This window comes from Anguilla rostrata, chromosome 6, assembly GCF_018555375.3.
Source record: "Anguilla rostrata isolate EN2019 chromosome 6, ASM1855537v3, whole genome shotgun sequence".
In the NCBI taxonomy this organism is placed as follows: domain Eukaryota; kingdom Metazoa; phylum Chordata; class Actinopteri; order Anguilliformes; family Anguillidae; genus Anguilla; species Anguilla rostrata.
The window spans coordinates 38,982,468-39,005,228 of NC_057938.1; the positions used below are offsets into that span (position 1 = coordinate 38,982,468).

General features: G+C 44.5%; 3 protein-coding genes across 8 annotated transcripts; 2 read left to right on the forward strand and 1 right to left on the reverse strand.

Annotated features, from left to right (window-relative positions):
* The first annotated feature begins 82 nt into the window (after positions 1 to 82).
* On the forward strand, positions 83 to 10,660 carry rad51 (RAD51 recombinase). Of its 4 annotated transcripts, none has more exons than XM_064339532.1 (10): positions 83 to 250; positions 1,116 to 1,222; positions 1,544 to 1,681; positions 2,433 to 2,550; positions 5,970 to 6,061; positions 6,646 to 6,740; positions 7,329 to 7,442; positions 7,947 to 8,076; positions 8,679 to 8,800; positions 9,655 to 10,660. In XM_064339532.1, the coding sequence occupies exons 2-10, from the start codon at positions 1,139 to 1,141 to the stop codon at positions 9,776 to 9,778; spliced, it is 1,017 nt and encodes a 338-aa protein (XP_064195602.1). In that variant the 5' UTR covers positions 83 to 250; positions 1,116 to 1,138; the 3' UTR covers positions 9,779 to 10,660. The 4 variants fall into 4 exon arrangements, with proteins under 4 accessions (XP_064195602.1, XP_064195603.1, XP_064195604.1 ...); XM_064339533.1 differs by having other exon boundaries at positions 1,116 to 1,216; positions 1,538 to 1,681; XM_064339534.1 differs by having other exon boundaries at positions 84 to 250; positions 1,123 to 1,222.
* Positions 10,661 to 11,038: 378 nt separating this feature from the next.
* On the reverse strand, positions 11,039 to 17,230 carry LOC135257104 (regulator of microtubule dynamics protein 3-like). Of its 2 annotated transcripts, none has more exons than XM_064339536.1 (5): positions 16,539 to 17,230; positions 15,395 to 15,575; positions 14,702 to 14,833; positions 13,818 to 14,118; positions 11,039 to 12,175 (listed from the first exon to the last, which is right to left on the reverse strand). In XM_064339536.1, exons 1-5 carry the CDS (start codon positions 16,741 to 16,743, stop codon positions 12,107 to 12,109), a joined length of 888 nt encoding a protein of 295 aa, XP_064195606.1. In that variant the 5' UTR covers positions 16,744 to 17,230; the 3' UTR covers positions 11,039 to 12,106. The 2 variants fall into 2 exon arrangements, with proteins under 2 accessions (XP_064195606.1, XP_064195607.1); XM_064339537.1 differs by lacking the exon at positions 16,539 to 17,230 and adding an exon at positions 15,772 to 16,484.
* LOC135257106 (GTP cyclohydrolase 1 feedback regulatory protein-like) lies at positions 16,440 to 22,439 on the forward strand. Of its 2 annotated transcripts, none has more exons than XM_064339539.1 (4): positions 16,440 to 16,550; positions 18,505 to 18,640; positions 21,045 to 21,139; positions 21,405 to 22,439. In XM_064339539.1, the coding sequence occupies exons 2-4, from the start codon at positions 18,623 to 18,625 to the stop codon at positions 21,532 to 21,534; spliced, it is 243 nt and encodes an 80-aa protein (XP_064195609.1). In that variant the 5' UTR covers positions 16,440 to 16,550; positions 18,505 to 18,622; the 3' UTR covers positions 21,535 to 22,439. The 2 variants fall into 2 exon arrangements, with proteins under 2 accessions (XP_064195609.1, XP_064195608.1); XM_064339538.1 differs by lacking the exons at positions 16,440 to 16,550; positions 18,505 to 18,640 and adding an exon at positions 20,003 to 20,174 and having other exon boundaries at positions 21,405 to 21,565; positions 21,759 to 22,439.
* The last annotated feature ends 322 nt before the right edge of the window (positions 22,440 to 22,761 follow it).

A 22,761-nucleotide genomic window follows, 5' to 3' on the forward strand; every position in this document is an offset into this window, starting at 1 on the left:
ACACATATTTACAACATTGCAACGTATTTGTGTCTGGCAGAAGGGCAGAAACGGAATATACTGTGCTTTTAAGAGACGCTGAGGACGTCATTACGTATGACCGCAGCTCTCTGAGCGGGAGTTTTTGAGTAGGTAGTCTAGGAAGAGGGATGAGTACACGAACTACTATCTAATTAGCAAACGGATCTATTTTATTTGTCTAAACATAAAGTGTCAATCAGTTGTAACCATCTAGTTTCGTACGTTTAAGGTGAGTAACGTTAAATACAAGTGTGTTTTAAATTAGTCGCTAGCTCTGATCAAGTTATTTATACGGCAGCTAACGTTAGCTAGTCTAGTTATCAGAACAATGGATTTATACTGTTTGCTGTCTGAGATTTTGTGTTATTGGTTGTAACCCACGCTCATGCCTAATAACTGCCTTATTTATATTACTTAATTAAGCGTAGGTCCAGCTTCGTTAGCTAGACAGGGTTAACAATAGCTGCTATCTAACTCGCTGGTTATGAATGTTGTGTAAACATAATTGCTCTGGCAGATGGCAAACGTCAGCTCCCCTAGATTAGCTAGTTACTAGTGTTACTAAGTTCGAATATCGTAACTTGTTTTACTACATTATAAGAGGTTGTGGGTAGACGCATCTGTAGCTGGGGGAAGCTCAGGTTTGGTAATGTTAACGTTAGCTTTCATTTCGGAAATGTCCCCCGTCACAATGTGACAAAAACATTTCTAACATTGCTTGTCTCAACATATCTAGTTGGCTAAACAGGTCACCTCGTTAGAGAACTGCATTATGTAAAATCAGTTAAACGTTAAACTATCTACGGTAGGTCTTGTCTATGTTTATTTAGTTGATATAATAAATGTATTGCGTATCACTTTGAACTGCTTTTACTACTCTGCTGTTTGGCAGTTTGGAAGTAGCCGATCGGTTGTTTCTAATTTGACCTGTTCTAAAAGGAAATGCTAAAATAGGCTAGCTACATACGTAGTCTGTTTGTTTCCCAGAGAGTAAGTTAGCCACAGCCTTCTTGTAAACCAGCACATTTGTCTCTTCAATAAAACGTAAACCTGAATACGGTTGTTTCTATGTTGGTTTTTCTGCACAATTTTAGCCATCAGCTACCTGTGAATTAGCATGGCGATGAGGAGCGAGACCAGAGTGGAGGCCGAAGTGGAAGAGGAGGAGTCCTTTGGACCTCAGCCAGTGTGCAGACTAGAGGCATGTTACGCTGGGCTACACAGTCTGCTAGAGCAGTGGAAACCAACCCTGTTCCTGGAAATCTGCTGTCCTGTAGGCTTTCATTTCAACCCTAATTTGGTACACTTGACTCTACTAATTGGCAGCTGAACTTGATCTCTACCTGTTGAATGAAGTGTGCTTTGTTAGGGTTGGAGTGAAAACATACAGGATGGTAGATCTGCAGGAATGGGGTTGGTTACCCCTCTACAGGGTTGTACAGATCTTGGTTTTATGGGTTTTTCATGATTATGATGAAGCCCAGTTTCCTCCTTGTATGTTAACAACACTATCTACACACAGCAATGTGGGATCAGTGCCAGTGATGTTAAGAAGCTGGAGGAAGCAGGCTTCCACACCATCGAGGCCGTTGCCTATGCACCCAAAAAAGAGCTGCTGAACATCAAGGGGATCAGCGAGGCTAAAGCAGAAAAAATACTTGTAAGATGATTGCGTTTTTAATCCTCCAATCCTCTTCTTTCCTCCATTTTGCTGTGTCCAGCTGTGTCCTGTTTCTGCAGTAGTCTGAGACAGTTTATACACTATAGCCCTCCTTGTGCAATAGCCCTTTGTTCACACCCACTGCTGTTTTTTTGCAGTCTAGATCACAGGTGGGCTACAATATCTGTTTCTTGTTTTCATGCCAACTTATGGCCTTTCTTACTTAAATACTTAATCTGAGTGAACCAGAGTTGGTGCATACATCCAGTTAGCTCATTTAGCCTGGGTAATTGGTGGGGAAAAAAACTGGACTGGAATTTCCCACCCCTGCCCTAGATGATGGAATCAGATGACAGGCACTTGATGCTAGACGTGTTACTATTCCCAGGATGTTGTTGTCAGTTAGAACTTGATCGGCTGAAGGCCAAATAGAGATAAGGAATATCCCTACCCCAGTGAAACTATAGCCAATGTTGGTGTGGTGGGGATTTGGTCCGGACTGTGGAGCACATCTTTGCATTAAGTACTTGGGCTGGATTTGCCACCTGGGAGCCACCAAGACTGGTCTGCCAATCCTTGATTAAGGTCAGAACTGGCAGAACTAACAGAACTGTATGACTGCAGTCCATTCCCCCAACTGCACATGCTCATAACTGCTGTCCACACCCATGTTCACACACACACACACACACACACTCACACGCAGACAAACACTCTCAGCCCTTTACTACCCCTCAATGTTTGACTTCAGGCGGAGGCCGCTAAGCTGGTCCCCATGGGCTTCACCACAGCCACAGAGTTCCACCAGCGGCGGGCCGAGATCATTCAGGTCTCCACTGGATCCAAAGAGCTGGACAAGCTGCTGCAGGGTGAGTTAGACTACAGCCCAGTGCACTTCTGTGGATGTTAGTTAAACACGTTTTTCCTTTGCATTGTATTGTCAACGGGCATATTTAGGTTATGTTACTGGACTGATGTAGTTCAGTTATGTCAAATCAATATAACCATTATGGGTACGTAACCTGGAGCTCTGCAAATGGCTGTGGTGTGCAAATGGATACTGCATGAGCTTTGGTGAAGTGAAGGTAGTTAATTGAGCAAAGCACATACATTACATTACATTACAGGCATTTGGCAGACGCTCTTGTCCAGAGCGACGTACAACAAAGTGTATAACCATAATCAGGAACAAATGCGTCAAAATCCCTAGAGAGAAGTACCGTTACAAGTGCAGGGAACAACCGCATAGTTCAACTTGGACCCTGTAGGTTAAACTGATTAACACTAACGCAAACAAGAACAGCAACAACGCAGTCTATGAAAAAATACAAGTAGTAGTTAAGACGAGTGCATTAACTAAGTCAACTACAAAACTGCTACCTAGTTACAACCCTATATATAAAATGGGTTGTGACAAACACGCCTGCCACAGGCCACCGAAGTGGCTTTTCTTTGGGGCCCTCCAGCACAGAGACACAGGGAGAAGATGTTCAAACAGTCCACATTTATTCCACGAGGGTTTGGCAAGATGGTAACAGCCAAATGAGCAGATGTAAAAACCCTGTCATGACAGAGAGCTCCTGGTGTGGGTGGGGATGGCAGATTTAACCTGTGCGCAGTGATTACCTCACTACGCACAGGTGCAGCCACTCCTGTTCCTGGGTCCAATTAGCCTGGCCAATTATCTAATTCTTCACCAATTATCCAATTGGCCAGGTCTAATTAGCTTGACCCAGGGCAGGTGTGGCTGCTTAAACCAGCCATCCCCACACCACATACCCCCAACGCCAAACTGAGGCCAGGGAGAACCACTGGCCGAAGCCTACACCCCCCCCCACCCCCACCCCCACCCCCACACTCCCAAGAAGGCAAAAGACAACAAACAAAAACAAAAACACTCCAAACACGGTAAAAAAAATAATTAAAAAAAAGTCAGGGTGGGTGGCCCCGGAACAGTCCAGTACATGTGGTGACCCTCCTTCGGACGACAAGGCAGCCCTTCTTCCTCCTCCCTCCTGGAGCACGGGAAGTCCTGGGCTGCTCTGCTGGCTGGTGGGGGCGTCACCGGCTTGGGCTGTTCCACGGGCTGTGGTGGGGTGGCTGGGCTGGTGGGCTGGTGGACTGGCCTTGTGGTGCTGGGGACCAGGAACCCTCGTGGCTGTGGTGGCCGCCAGTCGGCTCTGCTGGCGGGCGGCTGCAGGCTTATCCCCTCATGGACTCCGGGCAAACCAACCAGGCCAAAACAAAGAACGAAAAACAACCAAATGGACGAGAAAGGAAGCAAAACGGCGCGGCCACCGCTCGTGCGCCGCCCGTGGCTGACCCGCCTTCCCGGCCAAGTCCAGCTCACGGCGCGACCACCTCTCGTGCACCGCCCGTCGCTGACCTGCCTTCTCAGCCAGGTGCAGCTCCTCAGCGTCCCAGCTGAGGATTGCTTCCTTCCCCTCCCTGGTCATCTTCCGCTCCCCATTCTTGGCCCGGAGGATCCGCCCGAAGCCCTGTCGGGAACACCTCAGCCGCCCCTCCTCCAGTGTGCTTCCTGGCTGGCCCTCCTGTGCCTCTTTGCTGTGCCGGAGGAGCCCCACGTTGGGCGCCACTGTGGCAAACACGCCTGCCACAGGCCACCGAAGTGGCTTTCTTTGGGGCCCTCCAGCACAGAGACACAGGGAGAAGATGTTCAAAACAGTCCACATTTATTCCATGAGGGTTTGGCAAGATGGTAAAGCCAAATGAGCAGATGTTAACCCTGTCATGACGGAAGCTTCCTGGTGTGGGTGGGGATGGCAGATTTAACCTGTGCGCAGTGATTACCTCACTACGCACAGGTGCAGCCACTCCTGTTCCCGGGTCCAATTAGACCTGGCCAATTATCTAATTCTCAACCAATTATCCAATTGGCCAGGTCCAATTAGCTTGACCCAGGGCAGGTGTGGCTGCTTAAACCAGCCATCCCCACACCACATACCCCCAACGCCAAACTGAGGCCAGGGAGACTCACTGGCCGAAGCCTACCCCCCCACCCCCACCCCCACACTCCCAACAAAGCCAAAGACAACAAACAAAAACAAAAACACTCCAAACACGCAAAAAATTTTTTAAAAAAAATCAGGGTGGGTGGCCCCGGAACAGTCCAGTACATGCGGTGACCCTCCTTCGGACGACAAGGCAGCCCTTCTTCCTCCTCCCTCCTGGAGCACGGGAAGTCCTGGGCTGCTCTGCTGGCTGGTGGGGGCGTCACCGGCTTGGGCTGTTCCAGGGGCTGTGGTGGGGTGGCTGGGCTGGTGGGCTGGTGGACTGGCCTTGGGGGGCTGGGGACCAGGAACCCTCGTGGCTGTGGTGGCCGCCAGTCGGCTCTGCTGGCGGGCGGCTGCAGGCTTATCCCCTCATGGACTCCGGGCAAACCAACCAGGCCAAAACAAAGAACGAAAAACAACCAAATGGACGAGAAAGGAAGCAAAACGGCGCGGCCACCGCTCGTGCGCCGCCCGTGGCTGACCCGCCTTCCCGGCCAAGTCCAGCTCACGGCGCGACCACCTCTCGTGCACCGCCCGTCGCTGACCTGCCTTCTCAGCCAGGTGCAGCTCCTCAGCGTCCCAGCTGAGGATTGCTTCCTTCCCCTCCCTGGTCATCTTCCGCTCCCCATTCTTGGCCCGGAGGATCCGCCCGAAGCCCCGTCGGGAACACCTCAGCCGCCCCTCCTCCAGTGTGCTTCCTGGCTGGCCCTCCTGTGCCTCTTTGCTGTGCCGGAGGAGCCCCACGTTGGGCGCCACTGTGGCAAACACGCCTGCCACAGGCCACCGAAGTGGCTTTCTTTGGGGCCCTCCAGCACAGAGACACAGGGAGAAGATGTTCAAAACAGTCCACATTTATTCCATGAGGGTTTGGCAAGATGGTAAAGCCAAATGAGCAGATGTTAACCCTGTCATGACGGAAGCTCCCTGGTGTGGGTGGGGATGGCAGATTTAACCTGTGCGCAGTGATTACCTCACTACGCACAGGTGCAGCCACTCCTGTTCCCGGGTCCAATTAGACCTGGCCAATTATCTAATTCTCAACCAATTATCCAATTGGCCAGGTCCAATTAGCTTGACCCAGGGCAGGTGTGGCTGCTTAAACCAGCCATCCCCACACCACATGGGTATTTACAGTTGGTATTATGTCTCAAGGTAAAATGTCTTTGAACTTCCAGGTTATTGCACACTAGTGTACTAGTCTGAAAATGTGTCACTTGATTTTATATTTCATTAAATTGCACAAATGCAGTTACTCTTGCTTTTCCCTTGTTCAGGTGGGATCGAAACTGGCTCCATAACGGAGATGTTTGGAGAGTTCCGAACAGGAAAAACGCAGCTTTGCCATACCCTTGCCGTGACTTGCCAGGTGATTCTGATCCTCTTCCTCCTTCCATAAGCTGTAGAGGTCTGCATCGAGCTGGAAATGAGGACTAAGCCTGCCAAAGCCCAACATCTTTACAGCTAGCCCCAAACCAGCCCAACAAGCTCTAGCCAGATTCAACCTTATCTTCAATGCTATTGGGCTCAAACCTAATTGAGCCCAATAGCATTGAAGATAATGTGTTTCCCATAGGAAAGTTGCTGTTGAAGGTGCTTGCAGTCGCCAAACGGGTAGGGGTGGGGAGGGGGAGGGCAGCAACACTTCCAGCAGCTGTTAAAAATGATTGATAACAATGGCGCAAAGCTTAAATATTGAGCATATTCTCCAGTTATCAGGAATGAACTGGAGTGCTGACTCTTCACAATTATACATGGGATAAGCTAAGCCAAAGCCAAGACATTTAATGTTTGTTTTCATCTTCGGATTATGAATAAGGAACTAGGTGGCAACCTCTTGCAGATTTTGCAAAGTATGGCAATATAGTTGTCTCTGCTGGAATATGACTGGTACCGTATGGGAGGTGCAAGTTGTTTCTGTTGGTGAAAATTCTTTTGCCGTTTACTCCACAGTTACCCATTGATCAGGGTGGAGGAGAGGGGAAAGCCATGTACATTGACACAGAGGGAACCTTTCGACCTGAGAGACTGCTAGCTGTGGCAGAGAGGTGAGTCCCATCTGGAAAAGCTGCATCCGTTTAGGAGTTGCATAGTGAAATTGCAAGCAGTCTGACAGTTACATTGTATTATAAACATGTTGTCATTTTGTATTGTTTTATTATCGTATAGTTACTTTATGCTGACTTCTGAGCTTCCTTTATTTCATTTATGGCTGCATCAGAAAACTGAAAGAAGGCTATTGTACATCAAAGTACACAATCTTGTGATAGTGTTGTATCCAGTAAGGGGTCAAACATCATAAATGTACCAGAACAGGAAACGGAGAGATGCAGCCAGCATTGGGAATGCAGCAAGCATCGTTAGACCAGCCTAAAACCATGGCTGACCAGTTGGGTGCAATGATCATATTGACCCTGCATGAGCATAATTTTGTAATAAAGCTTTGAGATGACACCTTAACACCTGTTTCAGTTGAGCTTTTTGGAAAGGCAACTGGTAGCAGTAATGCTTTCCCATATTGGCTTTCCGAAGGCAACTCTGGTAACAGTAATGGCAACATTTTAGTGTCATAAGTAGAGTTTCTTTGCTTGCCCGAGGCGTAATGTCCAAGGTAACCTCCCGCCTCCCTTTGGTAGGTATGGGCTGGTGGGGAGCGATGTCCTTGACAATGTGGCCTATGCCAGAGCCTTCAACACCGACCATCAGACTCAGCTGCTGTACCAAGCTTCCGCCATGATGGCCGAGTCCAGGTGAGACCTGTACTGTTTTTTACTGTGTCACTAGCCTACGAGTAGTCTGTTGGGGTGCTCGTACCAGTAGCATCGTTGTGAGGCTGAAATAGTCAGAACTTGCTCATTTTTTCCCTTAAGCCATTGAATACATGAATTACCCCTTCTATTAACGTACTAACTTAGTGTGTACTCCAGAAGTGCCTTGCTTAAAGTGAATTTTCCGCAGCATAGTTAAAAATGTTTCTTTGGTGTCATACCAGTAACATTAGCTTTTTAGCTGCTTTACATTAGCCCCACTGGGAGATTGTTGAACCATTTGCCTGTTACTGTGGTGATGTACGTTTACTACCCAGCTGTTACTGAAGACCAGTTTTTAAGAGAGGCTGGTTCTTTTAAAAAATCCCACTGTTATGTAAATCCATGGCAGACTGGCTAATATTTGATCAGATGTCTACTTGATTATGTGACACCATCAACATTCCCTGACGGCTGGCTTAAAATGCCACGTTTGACCCATCTCAGGTATGCCCTGCTGATCGTGGACAGCGCTACCGCCCTCTACAGGACGGACTACTCGGGCAGGGGCGAGCTGTCCGCCCGCCAGGGCCACCTGGGCAGGTTCCTGAGAATGCTGCTGAGGCTGGCCGACGAGGTGAGCGGGGAGAGCTCGCTGGCAAGGGCCACGCTACGCTGGCAGTCATCTGCCAATATTACACTTAAAAAAGTCATCACGTTTAAAGCTCATCGAGCTAAATGTTCATGTTAATTAAGGCTGGGTAGATAGCTCATTTGCGTGCCAGCTACACACCAAAATGCTGCGGCCATGTTTGAAGCAGGGTCGGTCTACCCTGATGACCGAGCAGAAAATGGGATGAGTTCAGCAGAGGAGTGATCCCTGGCTACATTTACATACACGGCCATACCCCGATTGTTGGGAGCAATCAGTTTATGCCAGTATTTACATTGTGTACATGCTGTAAGTATGGTCATTATATATTCCATAATTGGCGTATGCTCCATGGAAATGGTATACACAGCAGCCATGCTTGTTTCCATCTAGGTGTCTTCGAATACACCAGTTATGATAATCGGATAAATTAGTTTACGTGACCATTTCAATAATCAGTTATTGCCATAATCAGCGTAAGATCATTACGTGTGTGTATTAGTGTGCATGTAAACACGTCCACTATCTGTGTTCACTCTGCGCAGACATGATTCTTTCAGCGATTCTTTCCCTCTGTTTCTTGGCAGTTCGGTGTTGCCGTGGTGATCACCAACCAGGTAGTGGCCCAGGTGGACGGTGCTGCCATGTTTTCCGCAGATCCAAAAAAACCCATCGGGGGTAACATCATGGCTCATGCTTCCACCACAAGGTAAGTCAACCCCCCTGAGGTGTGACTGTTTCACCTGGCAACCTGCCGATGTGTCACTTCTTTATCTGCTCTCAGATACTGGAAGCAAAAAACTATCACTTTGTTTTTTTTTAATTTATTTTAAGTTCTAGAGTGTTACAGCTGGACATTCCAAACAGTGTTTATAACATAAAAGTAAAGAGATTGAATGCTTGGATGTGTGGTGCTTAGCTATAGCTTGGTGCCAGCACTAACCCAACCTTCCAGTCTGTTTATAAGCTGACTGATTGGCATTTGTAATACCAATAATTGTGTTTTATGAACGTGATTTATCTTTCATCTCCCATAAATGAAAAAAAGTACATTCTTCATCGGTAAGTATGTTAGGAATGTACATCAGGAATAATCTGATCACTATACTTATTCATAATTCATTGATAACATTCAATGCTTATTTATTTATAAAGTAGACAGCCCACTTTCCTTGTTATGTATTTCTACTTCTACTTCAGATAGGGATGGGGAAAAGCAGAGTGGGTTACAGATAGGGGTGGGATCACAGTACAGAAAGTGCCATGGTGGGGAATCAAATTCCTGGCCAAACAGGGGGGTTCGTATATCGTTTGAGTCAGCTAGTCTATGGGCTATGCCACACAGTCTCCCTGAAATTCTACATTTTGAAGACGTATTATGCAGTACATTAATCATATTGGTGCACGTACTCTTTGATTCTAAGCCAAGAGAATCAGATAGTCAAGTCACACTGACACGTCCACTGAGTTGCTTGCATATAATGCACCAGAGGGTAAGGCATATTGCTGTTAGACCTACTCTATTTACAGCGCTGTAACTCAAAATGGTGTCTCTCCGAACAGGCTGTACTTGAGAAAAGGCAGAGGAGAGACCAGGATATGCAAGATCTACGACTCGCCGTGCCTCCCAGAGGCCGAAGCCATGTTCGCCATCAACGCCGACGGGGTGGGCGATGCCAAGGACTGAGGAGGCGGGGCAAAGGACATGGGGGGCAGGGGGGTCGAGGCTGCAGTCACATGGGCAAAGGCTAGCAGGCTGGTGTTCCTCCTCCCCAACGGATGAAGCTCGCAGCTCTCACTACAGACCAGCTGGGGGAAGGGTGGTTCCTCTTTTGTTTAGTTTTCCCAAACCTGGGCTCTTTAACTACTTGATTTGCTCAGTCAGCAACTTTTTTTTCCCCATTTCTGTGCTAGGATGATGATGCCGAAGATATGTTTTAGACACGCACTGTGAGAAAGGCCTTAGCGCAGCCGTACACAGTTGACTAACCGGACCATTTTAGCCAGAGTTGTCGCGGGTGTCGTGCTGGAACAAAAACCTGTTCAGACACCGGGCCTCCACAAACCGTCTCACACTGTCGCCCAACAGCATTGCTTAGTCACCCCGAACCTTCGCGTATTTTCCTTTTCTAGAAAACCCGAAGTCATGAAATGTAAGGGGTCTTCGGGGAAGGCCCCATACCTGGCGGGATTTAGGGACAGTTGAGCCGTAGCTTCGGGAGGGAAAGCGGCGATGCCGACGGCCTTTCGCGGAAGGCTTCGCGTTTCGGTCGGCGTTCTCTGCGTCATTTTCCTGCTCCCGGAGAAGCTTGCAAGGTTGTCCGAAGCTCAAGACAACATCCCCAATTCACTGCCTCGTTTAAAAAAAAATAAAATGTAAAAAATGAACATCCCGTCTTTAGTTTATCAGAGCCACCAGATAGTTTTGTTTTGTTAGGATTTGGGATGTCCCCCATCCGGTCCTTTTATTTTCGTGTGGCCGATGTTTTGTGAAGTTTGCGCTCTTTTGTTTGGCTTGCATATACTTCCTGTATATAAGATGCACTATTAAAATTATTTTATATCATGAGGACTTGTGCTGTGCAATCTGTCGTATAATTAAGAGGAAAACATTTCCATCATTTTGAGTGAATTTATGATTTAATGTAGCTTGCGCTACAAGCTACATTAGTTTTGAGGCACATGCCTGTTAATTTCTAAACTGATGTTAGATTTTTGGAAAATAGAAACTGAAGGTCTTAACGTAACATTTATAGACAAATGTGCAGTTTAGGGTGCACCATGGTAAATGCCTACCTAAAGCAGGCAGTTGAGGAGCACCCTAATCTCACTGTCCTCTTTCTGTAACTATTATCAATGACTGCAAATGTAATAAAGTCTAGTGAAACACTGCTGTCATGGCTGACCACTTTAAAATTCCTCTGGAAAAAATGCACCAATACACAACTTGCATAACAGCATTTAATGCAAGAAAACAGTGCACATCCATTCTCCGGGACCTAGAACAGTGAAAGGGGATATCTCCAATAATATATCACAATTGATTCAATGTGTCATTTTTAAATATTTTAATACACAAAATAAGGCATAGCTTTGGTCAGTAAGCACAAGGTAATCAAATTACTGGATTTGTCTTCAAAAGTAAAGTCTATCAGGGCATCAAATTTATTATGCTACTGAAACCATACAACAGAAATAAAATGAGAATATAGCTGCCCATTTCGCAAAACTGCAGGTACTGTAAAGCTAAAGTTCAAGCTAAAATTTGGTCAAGAACAAAATATATATTTTACAGGCCAACAAAACATGCTACTTTAATTAGTAGTGCAAAACAAAGTGCATTGTGAAAACAAATGGCAGAAAACCCTGAAATTCATTTGAAAGCACGGATGTGGAATGCCAACAACTGCGGAATTGTAATGTTTTTTTTTTTTGGTTTGCTCGCCCTAAAAAGTGCAGTGGAAGTCATTCAATTATGAGATTGACCCAGACTCAATCTAACAAGTAGGTGCCTTAAGACATGTTGGTGAGCCTTACCAATAATGCACACCATAAAAATACCAACTGCTTAAAGTAAGAGAATATAAAAATATTCAATTACAATCTGTGGTTAGACTGAATCTGTCCCTTTCATTCACCTTTCTTTCCATATGCAACTTCATATGGAGAATTAAGAAATGTAGATTTTAAAATGGCACCAAAAAATGCTTTGCTCAGCTTCTTAATGAAAACAGGCTCAAGCGTGGTGCAATTTTCATATTATGCCCGGAAATAAGAAAGAGGTCAGGAAAATCGTGGCGCACGTCAGACACAGTGAACAGGCTGCAAATAAGGACTCTCTCCCCCGTCAACTGGCGCACATTCCAGACAGAAGTCAGACTGGTCCCAAACAAGTCATTCCTACAGTTTCCACTGGGGTGCAGCAGAACAAGGCATGCAGGGGGCGGGGACTGTTCTTGCTGAGCGACGAGTGGAAACTCTCTGCCCGGGCCTGTGCGTGGCTCTATTGTTTCCCTCAAGAAACGAGAGCTCCTTTCCCATCCTTCGCTGCCTTCAGTGCTTCTGGGCTGGTGCTGTCTACATCCTGCACAGGGAGAAGAATGGAAGGCATGCTATTAACTTGAATTTTCCCGTAATCAACCTGTATACAGCACAGCTAGGAGAAGTGTGTAAGGAAGGGGACCAAAGATCTGGTCTCATGCCAAGATTGTAGGTGTGTTTTCGCAAGAGCAGGTTAAAGTAAAGTGCCAACAAAATTTTTCAGTCCAATCTGAATTCTCATTGAACTCCATACAAATTGCATATATGCAGTTCTTAATGAAGAAAATAATTCTGTGCTATTCAGGCAAGAGGAAGCATGATCCCAGCTGGCCGCTGTTCAGGGATGACGGAAAGGAAGTGACACAGCAGCAGGTAGATGAAGTATTTAATGCCAGTTCAGTTCCTGTCAGGGCTGCTCAACCCTGTTCTTGGAGTTCTACAGTCCTGTAGGTTTTCACTCCAACCTTAACAAAGCACACCTCATTCAACAGCTAGAGATATCGTTGAGCTGCTAATTAGAATCAGGTGTGCCAAGTTAGGGTTGAAATGAAAGCCTACAGGCAGCCCTGCTCCATGCATTTGAGATGCTGCAACTGGAGGAGAGAGGGTGGGGCAAGAGGTGAAAAAAATTTTAAGTATAAAATGATAATGAAAATAACGACACTCATGCTTGGGGCTAAGCCAAGAAAGACTCATGCTATAAAAATAAAAAAAATAAATAATATAATTGTAATGAGGACCAACTCTCCCTTGGAGGGTTACAGAGGACAGATGCTTCTTACGCAACAACGGTGCAAGCTTTCAGCACAACCAGATAAAGGCTTGCCTTCAGGGAAAGAGAAAAAGACAATTCATCGCTGCAGCTGTGAAACAAAGCTCCTTTCTCTTGGCGAGGGCCCACGCCAGCCTTTTGTTCCGATTTCTGTCGGGCAGCTCGACCATGGTGATGCCATGCTTTGGCAAGGGGCCACTATCTGCCCGGGGGCATTGTGCCCATGACCCGCCCACGGCTAGCACAGCGGCCACATGCCCAGAGGCACTTCACTGGGCGAGACCTCCTCTGGGACCCAGCTTGGTGCCCTGACGGGAGGTCTACCAACACTGAGGACACAGGCTTCCACTCAGGTGGCTTGGGCGGTGTATCCGAGCAAAGCACCTCTTCTTGACCGAACGATGCGCTAAATTAGCCGCGGCACCACACAGGGATGAGTATTACTTGCTTCACTGCGTCATAACGACCCCTCTGCCACATTGGGCCTGCCGTTTGCCGGCAGCAGCTGCATGTGAGGTACATCACTTCTACACAATAACTGCACAGCACAGCTGGCACATTGCAGATTGGTATCAAAGGAGAAGCAGCTGACGTCACATGCTTCAGAAGAAAGAGGTGCTGCTCTGTCCAAACCCCCCGAATCAGGGGACGGACCTATTTGCAATCAGGTACTTGAAATTGCTGATCAAGCAAAAAGTTGTGATAAAAATGTATTAAATGGAAATTTAAGTTGTGAGTAGCGAGCAGAAAATCGTCTGCAGCACTAACCTGCATGATGGATGCTCTTAATCATTAGGCTTTTTCACAGCTATGTTTTTAACACACTATCCTTTATGCAGACACAAGGTTCTGAGAACATGCACGGGCCACTTTGGACTCCCCGCGTGGTTCTGAAAACGTGGTTCCTGCTCACCACGCCCGGGTTGGGGCAGCATGGCTGGGGCCGCTGCTCTTCATCCTGGGGCCCCTGCCCTTCATCCTGGGGCCCGCCCGAGGGCACGGCACTGCTCCGGGATGGAAGCGGGGCCTCAGCATCGCCTGGCGACTCGGCGTCCGAGAACTCCTCCTCCTCCGTCTCCGCACCGCTGGAGTCCCGCCTCAGCGTGCACTCCGTGACGTGGCTCCCATCCTCGTCTTCCTCGTCCTCCGTATCCTTCTTCACCTCCTCTACTGCCTCGCCGTAGTAGTCGGACTCCCCGTTGGCTGTGGTGTACCTGGAGAGGCCACAGAGGGTCAGAGTGCAAGGGGTCAAGTCCCTTCTTTCCACAAAACCCAACAGGTTCACACTATCTTAGGATGACCAGTGATTATTTCATTTTACAGCTTACATGCATACTGTGCGCTTATACGTATATTTCAATCGTATATTTCATAGCAAAGGACTTGCAATGAGAGAAACACTGATAATCTACAGCTGCTTATGTAGAACATGCTGAGGCTTCCTGGCTGAGACTCTCTAGCCATGGTCTTTTGAAACCGTCCACAGTGAAACTAGTTCCTTTTGTTGGCTTGAGAAGGATTGGTCAGTGCCTTGGTCAATGTGACAAGCCCAATTTTGATTTACCGTTTTACATGCTTTATTAGGTACTTTGCAAGTTGTTCACCATTGTGTAATACATTTGCACAGCAGAACTTAAAAACTTCAGATCAAGTCAAGTACATGCTATGTATTTTCAATACAAAGTACATGAAAAGGCACTGCATAAACAAATGTGTTAATCTGTCAATAATTCATTTGTTATGGGGAATGTTTCTATAGAAGGAAGGAGACGTCATCCAGGTGAAAACGTTACGCACCCGCCCTCGCTCTCCTCGTCGCAGCGACTGCGGGCGGTGAAGTAGACGGAGCTGGAGCTCGCCGAGTCGGCGCGCTCACGTGGCGGGGGTCTCCGTCGCCGTGCCACCTTCTGGCTCTCCTCCAGGCCTTTCCTGAGCAGAACCAATACGAAAGGTGGGTTGTGGCACTTTCACCACATTATCATCAACCCTTGACCTAAGGAAAAGCATCAGGCATTTGCCGGTGGTGGGAAAGTGAGGTTTCAAAACCAAATCTAACTGGATGTGCATGCCATATATGGTTTGTTGATTTGAATTGACCAGTCATCTTATGATTGATGGCACATGCGAGCTCCACCCTCTCTGAAGTTCATGAATCCTCACTGTCCTATCAACAGGACCCAGCTTTATGTACAATTTACAGCAAAACTCTCTATTGTATTTTCAAAACTCTTTATTGTATTCGCTTCTTCAGAAATACCCAAGAACGTCTGTGATTCCAAAATTAACAGTGTTCAATCAAAGTTGTGCTGCTTCTTGTTTCTATTTCACTTTTTCTACAAGAGGTGAGCAAACACAATTAATCATTTTGTCTAGAGATGCTATCTGTCACTGTTTATTCCCATAAAGAGGATGGTTGGAAGGATCGATGCTTAACGTCTGAAAGCCAACTTATACTGCCTTACCCGTTTATCTTAATGTGTATGCGCTTACTTGACGTCCTGGACAATATGTGCAGCGACGTCCTGTAGATCACCCCGAAGAGAGCCGACCTCAGCCCGCAGGCAGGCCACACAGCGGAGAACCTCGTCCAGCTTGTTCTTCAGTGCCAACTGCTGCTCAACCAAAAGGCCCCCCTTTGGCCTGATAGCCAGAGCCTCTAGCGACGAGCCAGCTGGGGACAGAGATTGCAGTAGACAACCATAACATAGCGGCGGCGGTGACAGACACCGGCTTGATTTGTCGGATTTTTTCGTAACAGAAAGGCGCGTATTGATGAGCTATTGGAAATTACTTATTTTACAAAATTATTTAAATTTAAACAATACATTTTCTTCAAAAAAAGGAATAACATTACTTAGGAAGCATACCCTTTATAATGCACTTGGTTTTACGTCTGTATCTCATGTGGATGGAAAGCTGTTGATAATTAGTTATAAAAAAATATTTTTTTTTTAATCCACACTGTTTACAAAAACAAATTGCTGTAATATAATCAAGAAGCTATAGGCTATCTTTTATAATGCAGTTTCATTCAGACGTGCATGTCATATTGCTGAGAAGTTACTGAAAAATATTTGAATTAAAGTCAAAACAATTCCTCCCAAAGCATTGCCAAGGAGGAGCGCCCTTCATAATGCATTAGGTTTTAGATCTGCATGTCATATGCATGAGCTATCGACAAATAGGTTATGTGTAGCGATATCCATTGTAAATTGTTGCACCGTAAACTTTCATGACGGTCAATTTCAATGCCACATTTACCTCGGCTCTACCGCGTTTTGTTTACAGGTAGCAGTTACGTTTGCTACTATTTGCTACAGGTAGTAAATTAGTTCCTGCTGCACAGTAAATGATGTGCTGCTGCTTTTCCTTTGCCATTAAGTTACTTTTTGCTGTAACCTAACGTTATCAAAACTATGTAACGTTAAGATACTGCGCAGTTTTTCTACAGGCTATGAATTTGCCTGCTTGTGGTATTTGACGTCACACCTATGCCAAAATGTAAATGGGTACTACTGCCGAACTATCCAAGCAGGATAGCGAAATGCAAATGACTTCATATAGGCTAGTTAGCTAACCTCACACAGCTTTGACTGTGAGCTGTGGCAGTTAGCACGTCCGTTAGCTGTCTTACCTTGCACCTCAGGTACGTGTGAAACCGTTGCTATGCTTGCTCCATCCTTGTTTAAGAAATCAGCATCGGAGTTACTCGGGACTGACAAACTTTGACATAATCTGCGTTTCATCTTCTTGTATACCACCAAAAACAATACCAAGCTAATACCCGCAGTGGCTCCAAAGCCTAGTCCAATCCAAGTATTTCTTCCCAGCTTGTTCATAATAACTGAGAACTGACGCAGTGCCCCACTGGCAAGCTATAGCTTTACAGGCTACTTTTTGACTTTAATTTGTTCGCTAGCTTGCTATATACAGTGACAACAGGCCCACATGCTGCTAGCTAGCAACAGGAATGATCATATATTGTAAGCATCCCACAGGTCGCTGGCGTTGTGGCTAGTTAGTAGATCAAATGTAAATTCGTTACCGTAAAGACATTCGTAACGCTACCGCGATTTGCTTGCTAAGTATGTCGCGTAAATATATTGTTTATTTGTTCAAGTTGGACTTCTTCCTACTTTTTACAACACGTTCTGTTTTAACTAGACTAGCTAATCGCTTTTACGGTCAATGTCGTTTCCCTGAACGACAGTCTCTGGCGACGCATTTTCCAAGCCCAACTAGCGTGCGCAACTTCCATCCGCAGAGACCGATGAAGAACAACACAGACGAAACCACGTGACACTATTCGGAAACTGCCGACGCTGCCCAAATTATTTTCTTCATATTTTGACAGTATTATCATTATTATCCAACTCCCAATCCCAGAATTTTAACGAGTTGTTAATTTTTCTTAATTAGGTGCTTAATGTCAGGGGTTATTTACCGCGTTAAGCCACATTAAGTCAGAAATAGCTAATCATTGCATGAGGAGTACCAGTCAGAATAATAGTTTGATGTCCATGCTGTGCTTATTATGCTTGCAAACAGCAATTCAAATTAAAGACTGAGCCTAATCAATGGGCTCCTAATTGGTGAAACTGTGGACACATGGCCACTAAAACTAACAATTTGGTAGATAATGAAGAATCCAAAGACAAAGCAAATGATAACAAGCCAAACCTGCATTGTGTTAAAGTTAAAGGGAAAATTATGAACAAACTGAAATACATGTGTTGAACAACCTAATAAGGAGCCTATTGATTCTCCTAATTTGATAAGTTAAAAAATTTTGTTACCTTTTTCATGTAACTGTTTGCAATATAGTACAACAGCACAATGTAAACATATGATTTTTATTCTTCATGCCATGCATAGCTATTTCTGACATAATATGGCTTAAGAGAGTAAATAATTCCTCTAAACATGAAAAGCACCTAATTAAATAATAATAGGTTGTTAAAATTCTGGGACAGTCATCATGCACAGGGGGTCCTCAGGACTAAGGTTGGGAACCACTGGTCTTCTACATTTACTAAAGTGTATGCAATGTTTCTACACATTCATTGAATACTCTGAGGTTACTGGCTTGTTAGTAGCCATTAGGCTACTACCAGGTTGCAGAACCAGTGGTTATGATTAAATTAGCACCCAAACTGTGTATTTCCTTGGTGCAGGAATAATACAAATAAAATATTTCATGATGCATTGTATTTCATAATTTGTCACATGGCATTCAATTTTGCTTTTACAATAGTTTAACACATAAAAATTCCATAAATCTAGGCTCAACGCAAACTGCGTTCACTTATGTCTGAACTGGTTATGAAATTTATTATCGTCTAATATGCGGTATCATAAGACATCTTTTGCTCACTACTAGCTACATACATACTTACATGTCAAACTCAGACAACCTATATATTGTGTTTTACACTGCAATACTGTTGCATTGCTTGCAACCATGTGAGTTAGACAAACAGCACTGAGATTAAATGTCAAGCCTGATATCAGTGCTGCTGATACCTGTAAGTAACACACCGTTTGGTTACAGTCAGGGAATGAGATTCAGTTGTATGCTCACCAACATCCCTGTCTTATAGCACCACCTGGTCTTCATTCCAGAGGAATCCTGACACAAAGTGAAGGGCAGAAGCCACCTCAGTTTTGATGGTTGCAGGTACCTGATTTCACCACTTGGAGGCAGTGAAGAAAAGAGGCATGTACAGAGCTTGGCAGGTGTGAAGAATCTGGTCATACTATGGGTCTACATGGAAGTTGCCCGTGAGCACTGATGTGAAGTCAGATTGCATTTTTCTCCATAAAGGACAAAGTCACCATTCATTTTCTGGGGTGTATTGACATTATTTCAGTTTTTACAAATGTTTTAAATTGGCCCAGACAGTTTTTTTGTGTGCAATGCAGAATATTTTAGATATTCACAGAAGTTGCTGATGACCTGCTGGCTTTACAATGTCTGGTGTAGGGGCATTCAGGAGTTTTTGGTCAAAAGCAAGAAAATACACATTGTGCATGTGTATATTACACAATTATCCTTAAGATTCAGAAATATCAATGGACTAAATTGTGTAGTAGTCAAAAGGAAGAAAAAAAACTGATTGTGTATATTCCTTTAACCAAACCCTGAAATGACAAGGGGGAAAGTCTCTGTATTGTGGCCTCAGTTTTTCATGTACTTTCCCAAAACACATGGCATAGACATTTTATGGTTGCAAAGATATTTCAAGTCTTTTGTCGACTGAAAAGATGGGATTTTGTTTACGAAAAAGTTTTTAATCAATTTCTCGGAGCTGCCTCGCAATACGAATACGAAGGATATTAACGATGGTATCTTTGCGCAACTAGCTTCAAAGAAAAGGATATTAGTTTTCCGGGCAGTGGACGTTCCTGTGCGCTGTGCCTTTGTGCTTATCTTTACTTTGTCTGTTTGTACTTTTTCCCCAGTCTCTAATCATGCGCAAAAATCGAACAATAATGTCAATAGTGTAAAAACGTCATACGTTTCAGAACGCAGCAAATAGACACGAGAAAAATATATTCACGCGTGGTTTTAATTAAATTTATATGGATCTTGGCATGTTGGCATACAAATATTCGGTTATTTTTCACTGTAGCATTAATACCACACATAGGAATGCCTTGTAATGATCAGGCTATGTATCGTCTTCTTCTTTTTCTTATATATATATATATATAGTCCTCCTTGCCTAAATAAGAGGCAAGCTAAATGACTAGAGCATATTCTCAGTTGAGTCAAGTTGCACTTCAAAGGCTTTCAAGTTTAAGTGTCCCATGCTGATCAACATCATGCAGCGTTTTAATAGACACTAATGACATCTTTCAGCCTTTAGAGCCAGCCCAGTGAATAGAGGATATTCGCACGATAATTAACATACAGAAGTTTGTATGTTGAATACATTTTTACAATATTCCAATTTTACTGCATACTACCATCACCGAAAATATTTTAAATCTGTGAATACAGGGGCTAAAGGCCAACATTCCGGTAGCCGGTAATCCAATAGTTGGTGAAGGCTCTGACGGTAATTATAGTCGGTGTCTCTTATTGGTCTGTTGCGGCTAGTGTAGCTATTATCCTTCTGCCCTGTAGTGTTGGGGAAAGTAGACTACAGAAAGGAGAGCGCGTCTTTGCTCTTAAAAGATAGGAGCTGAACGCGGTCCCTCGGGGAACACGAAACATCAAGGAAAATCAGTCATGCCTTACATTCTCATCAGCACCCAGATCCGCCTGGTCAGTATTTTCACATTTTCCTTGAAACAAGCTGCATGTGAGAGCACGTTCCAAGCCTCGTCAAGTGGCATTTATGGAGAAAATCTGTTTGTAATTTCTATTCAGTCTATAAAGACAAGTGCATGTTAAACGAGGCATTGAAAGAACTGTACTGTTGATAGCTACATTGAGGTTGCACGTTTCTGTTAGCTATATACACCCAACGACTGGCGCCTTCGGGGGACTACTTTTTAAAAATTTATTTATCATTGTAGTCTCCTTTGGTTTAATGTGACGGGCTAGTAGATTGGGCTTGACTGATCAAATGGAGACTATGTTATTGCATGCTAAAATGTGAACCATCTGTTTCCTAATGTGCACATTTTGGGGAAAAAAGAAAGAGGAATTTTAGAGGAAGGTTGTAGCCTAATTTATGGGGTTGACATTAGTGAAAGATATTTTAAACCACCCTAGATACCTGCTCGCGCCTTAGGGCACTCTGGCCGTAACAACAGTATCAGCCTTATTTTCAGATTTAACGCACAAAGCACAGGTACCGGAGAGCTTGTTGAACTTCCTGCTGATTTAATTGAAAGGATAACTGTCATATTATACAGGTGATGCTTGAAGTGCCACCAGGTGGCATGTGATGTCCCATTTATAATAGAAAAATCCAGTATTTATTTTTTTGGTCACAATTTAAACGATGCGTTAATTTAATCGTTGAATCGAAAAAATATTTATATACAGCCCGAAATTGTATTTAAGAATAAGGTACATTATCCTGTTACCATTTATGACATGCAAAGCCTTGCATTTTCACTGGGCTATTGACTATTTCGTGTTTTGCCCACAATTATTCCCGTTTTTAAAGCCATGCTTTTATTTCAGGAGACTGGACCTACGATGGTTGGCGATGAATATTCAGATCCAGATATAATGTGCCAGCTCGGAGCTCGAAAGACTTGCGTGCTTGGAAACAACTTGTGAGTGGAAATAGCCTCTGGAAATTTGCGTTCATCAATGAGTTGCTACTTTTGCTCGTAAAATGTAAAAGTGTCTTTGTATGCAACATGTTGGCTGCTGTATGCCAGCTTATGCAGTTCTGAAAGGTGACAAATTAGTTTTCCCCACCGGGCTTTTAAATCACATGTCAAATAAAGATAAAAATACCAAAATAACGTTAAATAAACATTAATAAATTGATTGAAGTAATGAAGTGTCTCAACCAGATGTTCTTATGTTCCACAGTTCTGAGTACCACGTGGATGACCCGCCCCGTGTGGTTCTAAACAAGCTGGAGCTGATTGGATACCGGGTCATATGTATGACGGGCATGGGCCAGACCCTTGCATGGTGCCTGCACAAGACTACCGTGTGACCCTTATTAACTCTGGCACTGTGGATAGAAGGCCTATATTGGTATTATTACTGTATATGTTGACAATACACAGGATAGGTTCTGTGTAATGGCCCATTAAGCTATTACTCAGCACAAACTGTAGTTCATTTATGTCTCTGAATTGGTTATGTAATGTATTCTCTTCTAAAGTGCAGTGTCATAAGATGTTTTGGTCACTGCTTGCTACATTTTCCTGTTTCTAGCAGCTGAGGATCCAGGATCAGCTCACTCACCCCCTGTAATAAAAACCCTTTGCATTCTGTACCAAAAGTGAGAACTACATGATCAGTGCCTGGTGACAGAATGTATGTGATTATTCTTGTCATGAGAGAATAAGTATCTTTGGTTATCCAGAATTAAAACTTCCTGTAGCCATCATCCCTTTTCTAAAGTCTTGGCAATTGTTATAAGTGTGGCAGGGACACATGACATAGTGATTGATGGCACCCGGAAAAATACATTTAGTGCTCTGTAAATTTTCCGCAAGTTTTACATTCCTCTACCATCTCCTCATTTCACAAGCAAAGAAAAAACAATCACCTCTGGCATCTAGTTGGTAATAAAAAAAACATTTATCACAGCAAACATCACCTGAATGTTGCATCTGCACGAGTGAGTGTTTTCCTGGTCAATATTCTGTCCCTGAGTCACGCCTTGCAGGTTGTTGGTTCCAGAGTAGTGAGATGTGACTGAATCTATAAAATGTGCCAAATCATCCCAAACTTTTCCAGGCAGCCGAGCCTGAGTTGCTAGAATAGTTTGGATATATCAAAATAAAGGAATAAACAATGTATTGAATGCTAGTGAAAAAAATGTGAATTTGATTAAATGTGATTAAATGAAAAGTAAACCTTATTAAAACAATATTATGGGTGATTATTGAGGACCAGCTTTTCAACTATTCTATTGTTAAAATCACTCTGAACTGACAAAAAAATAGATGGTGTTATGGGTCAGTTCCATTCATCAGTACTACATACTACTACTACTACTACTACTATCAGATCCTCAGAAATATGGTTCAGATGCAGGGGAAAAAAATGTATAGTGACTTGGAGGTGCACTGGGCTGCACTTGTCAACACCGCAGGGGAGATCCAAACCCACACCCTGGCCTGATTGGTGAGATAGAGCCTCCACAACGAGGCCAGGCTGTGATTTGGCGCGATTAGTTCAAGTCTGAACGGTCTGTCATCATGGGCAGGCT

What these genes read in the sequence shown, in the direction of transcription:
- LOC135257104 (XM_064339536.1), bottom strand. Translation starts at nt 16,743, where the DNA reads ATGAACAAGCTGGGAAGAAATACTTGGATTGGACTAGGCTTTGGAGCC. An exon ending in ACACGTACCTGAGGTGCAAG is followed by an intron (nt 15,576 to 16,538) that starts GTAAGACAGCTA and finishes CTCTGTCCCCAG; the next exon opens with CTGGCTCGTCGCTAGAGGCT. An exon ending in GCTGCCCCAACCCGGGCGTG is followed by an intron (nt 12,176 to 13,817) that starts GTGAGCAGGAAC and finishes CTCCCTGTGCAG; the next exon opens with GATGTAGACAGCACCAGCCC.
- rad51 (XM_064339532.1), top strand. Translation starts at nt 1,139, where the DNA reads ATGGCGATGAGGAGCGAGACCAGAGTGGAGGCCGAAGTGGAAGAGGAG. An exon ending in AGCCAGTGTGCAGACTAGAG is followed by an intron (nt 1,223 to 1,543) that starts GCATGTTACGCT and finishes ATCTACACACAG; the next exon opens with CAATGTGGGATCAGTGCCAG. An exon ending in GCTCATGCTTCCACCACAAG is followed by an intron (nt 8,801 to 9,654) that starts GTAAGTCAACCC and finishes CTCTCCGAACAG; the next exon opens with GCTGTACTTGAGAAAAGGCA.
- LOC135257106 (XM_064339538.1), top strand. Translation starts at nt 20,139, where the DNA reads ATGCCTTACATTCTCATCAGCACCCAGATCCGCCTG. An exon ending in TCAGCACCCAGATCCGCCTG is followed by an intron (nt 20,175 to 21,044) that starts GTCAGTATTTTC and finishes CTTTTATTTCAG; the next exon opens with GAGACTGGACCTACGATGGT. An exon ending in TGCGTGCTTGGAAACAACTT is followed by an intron (nt 21,140 to 21,404) that starts GTGAGTGGAAAT and finishes TATGTTCCACAG; the next exon opens with TTCTGAGTACCACGTGGATG.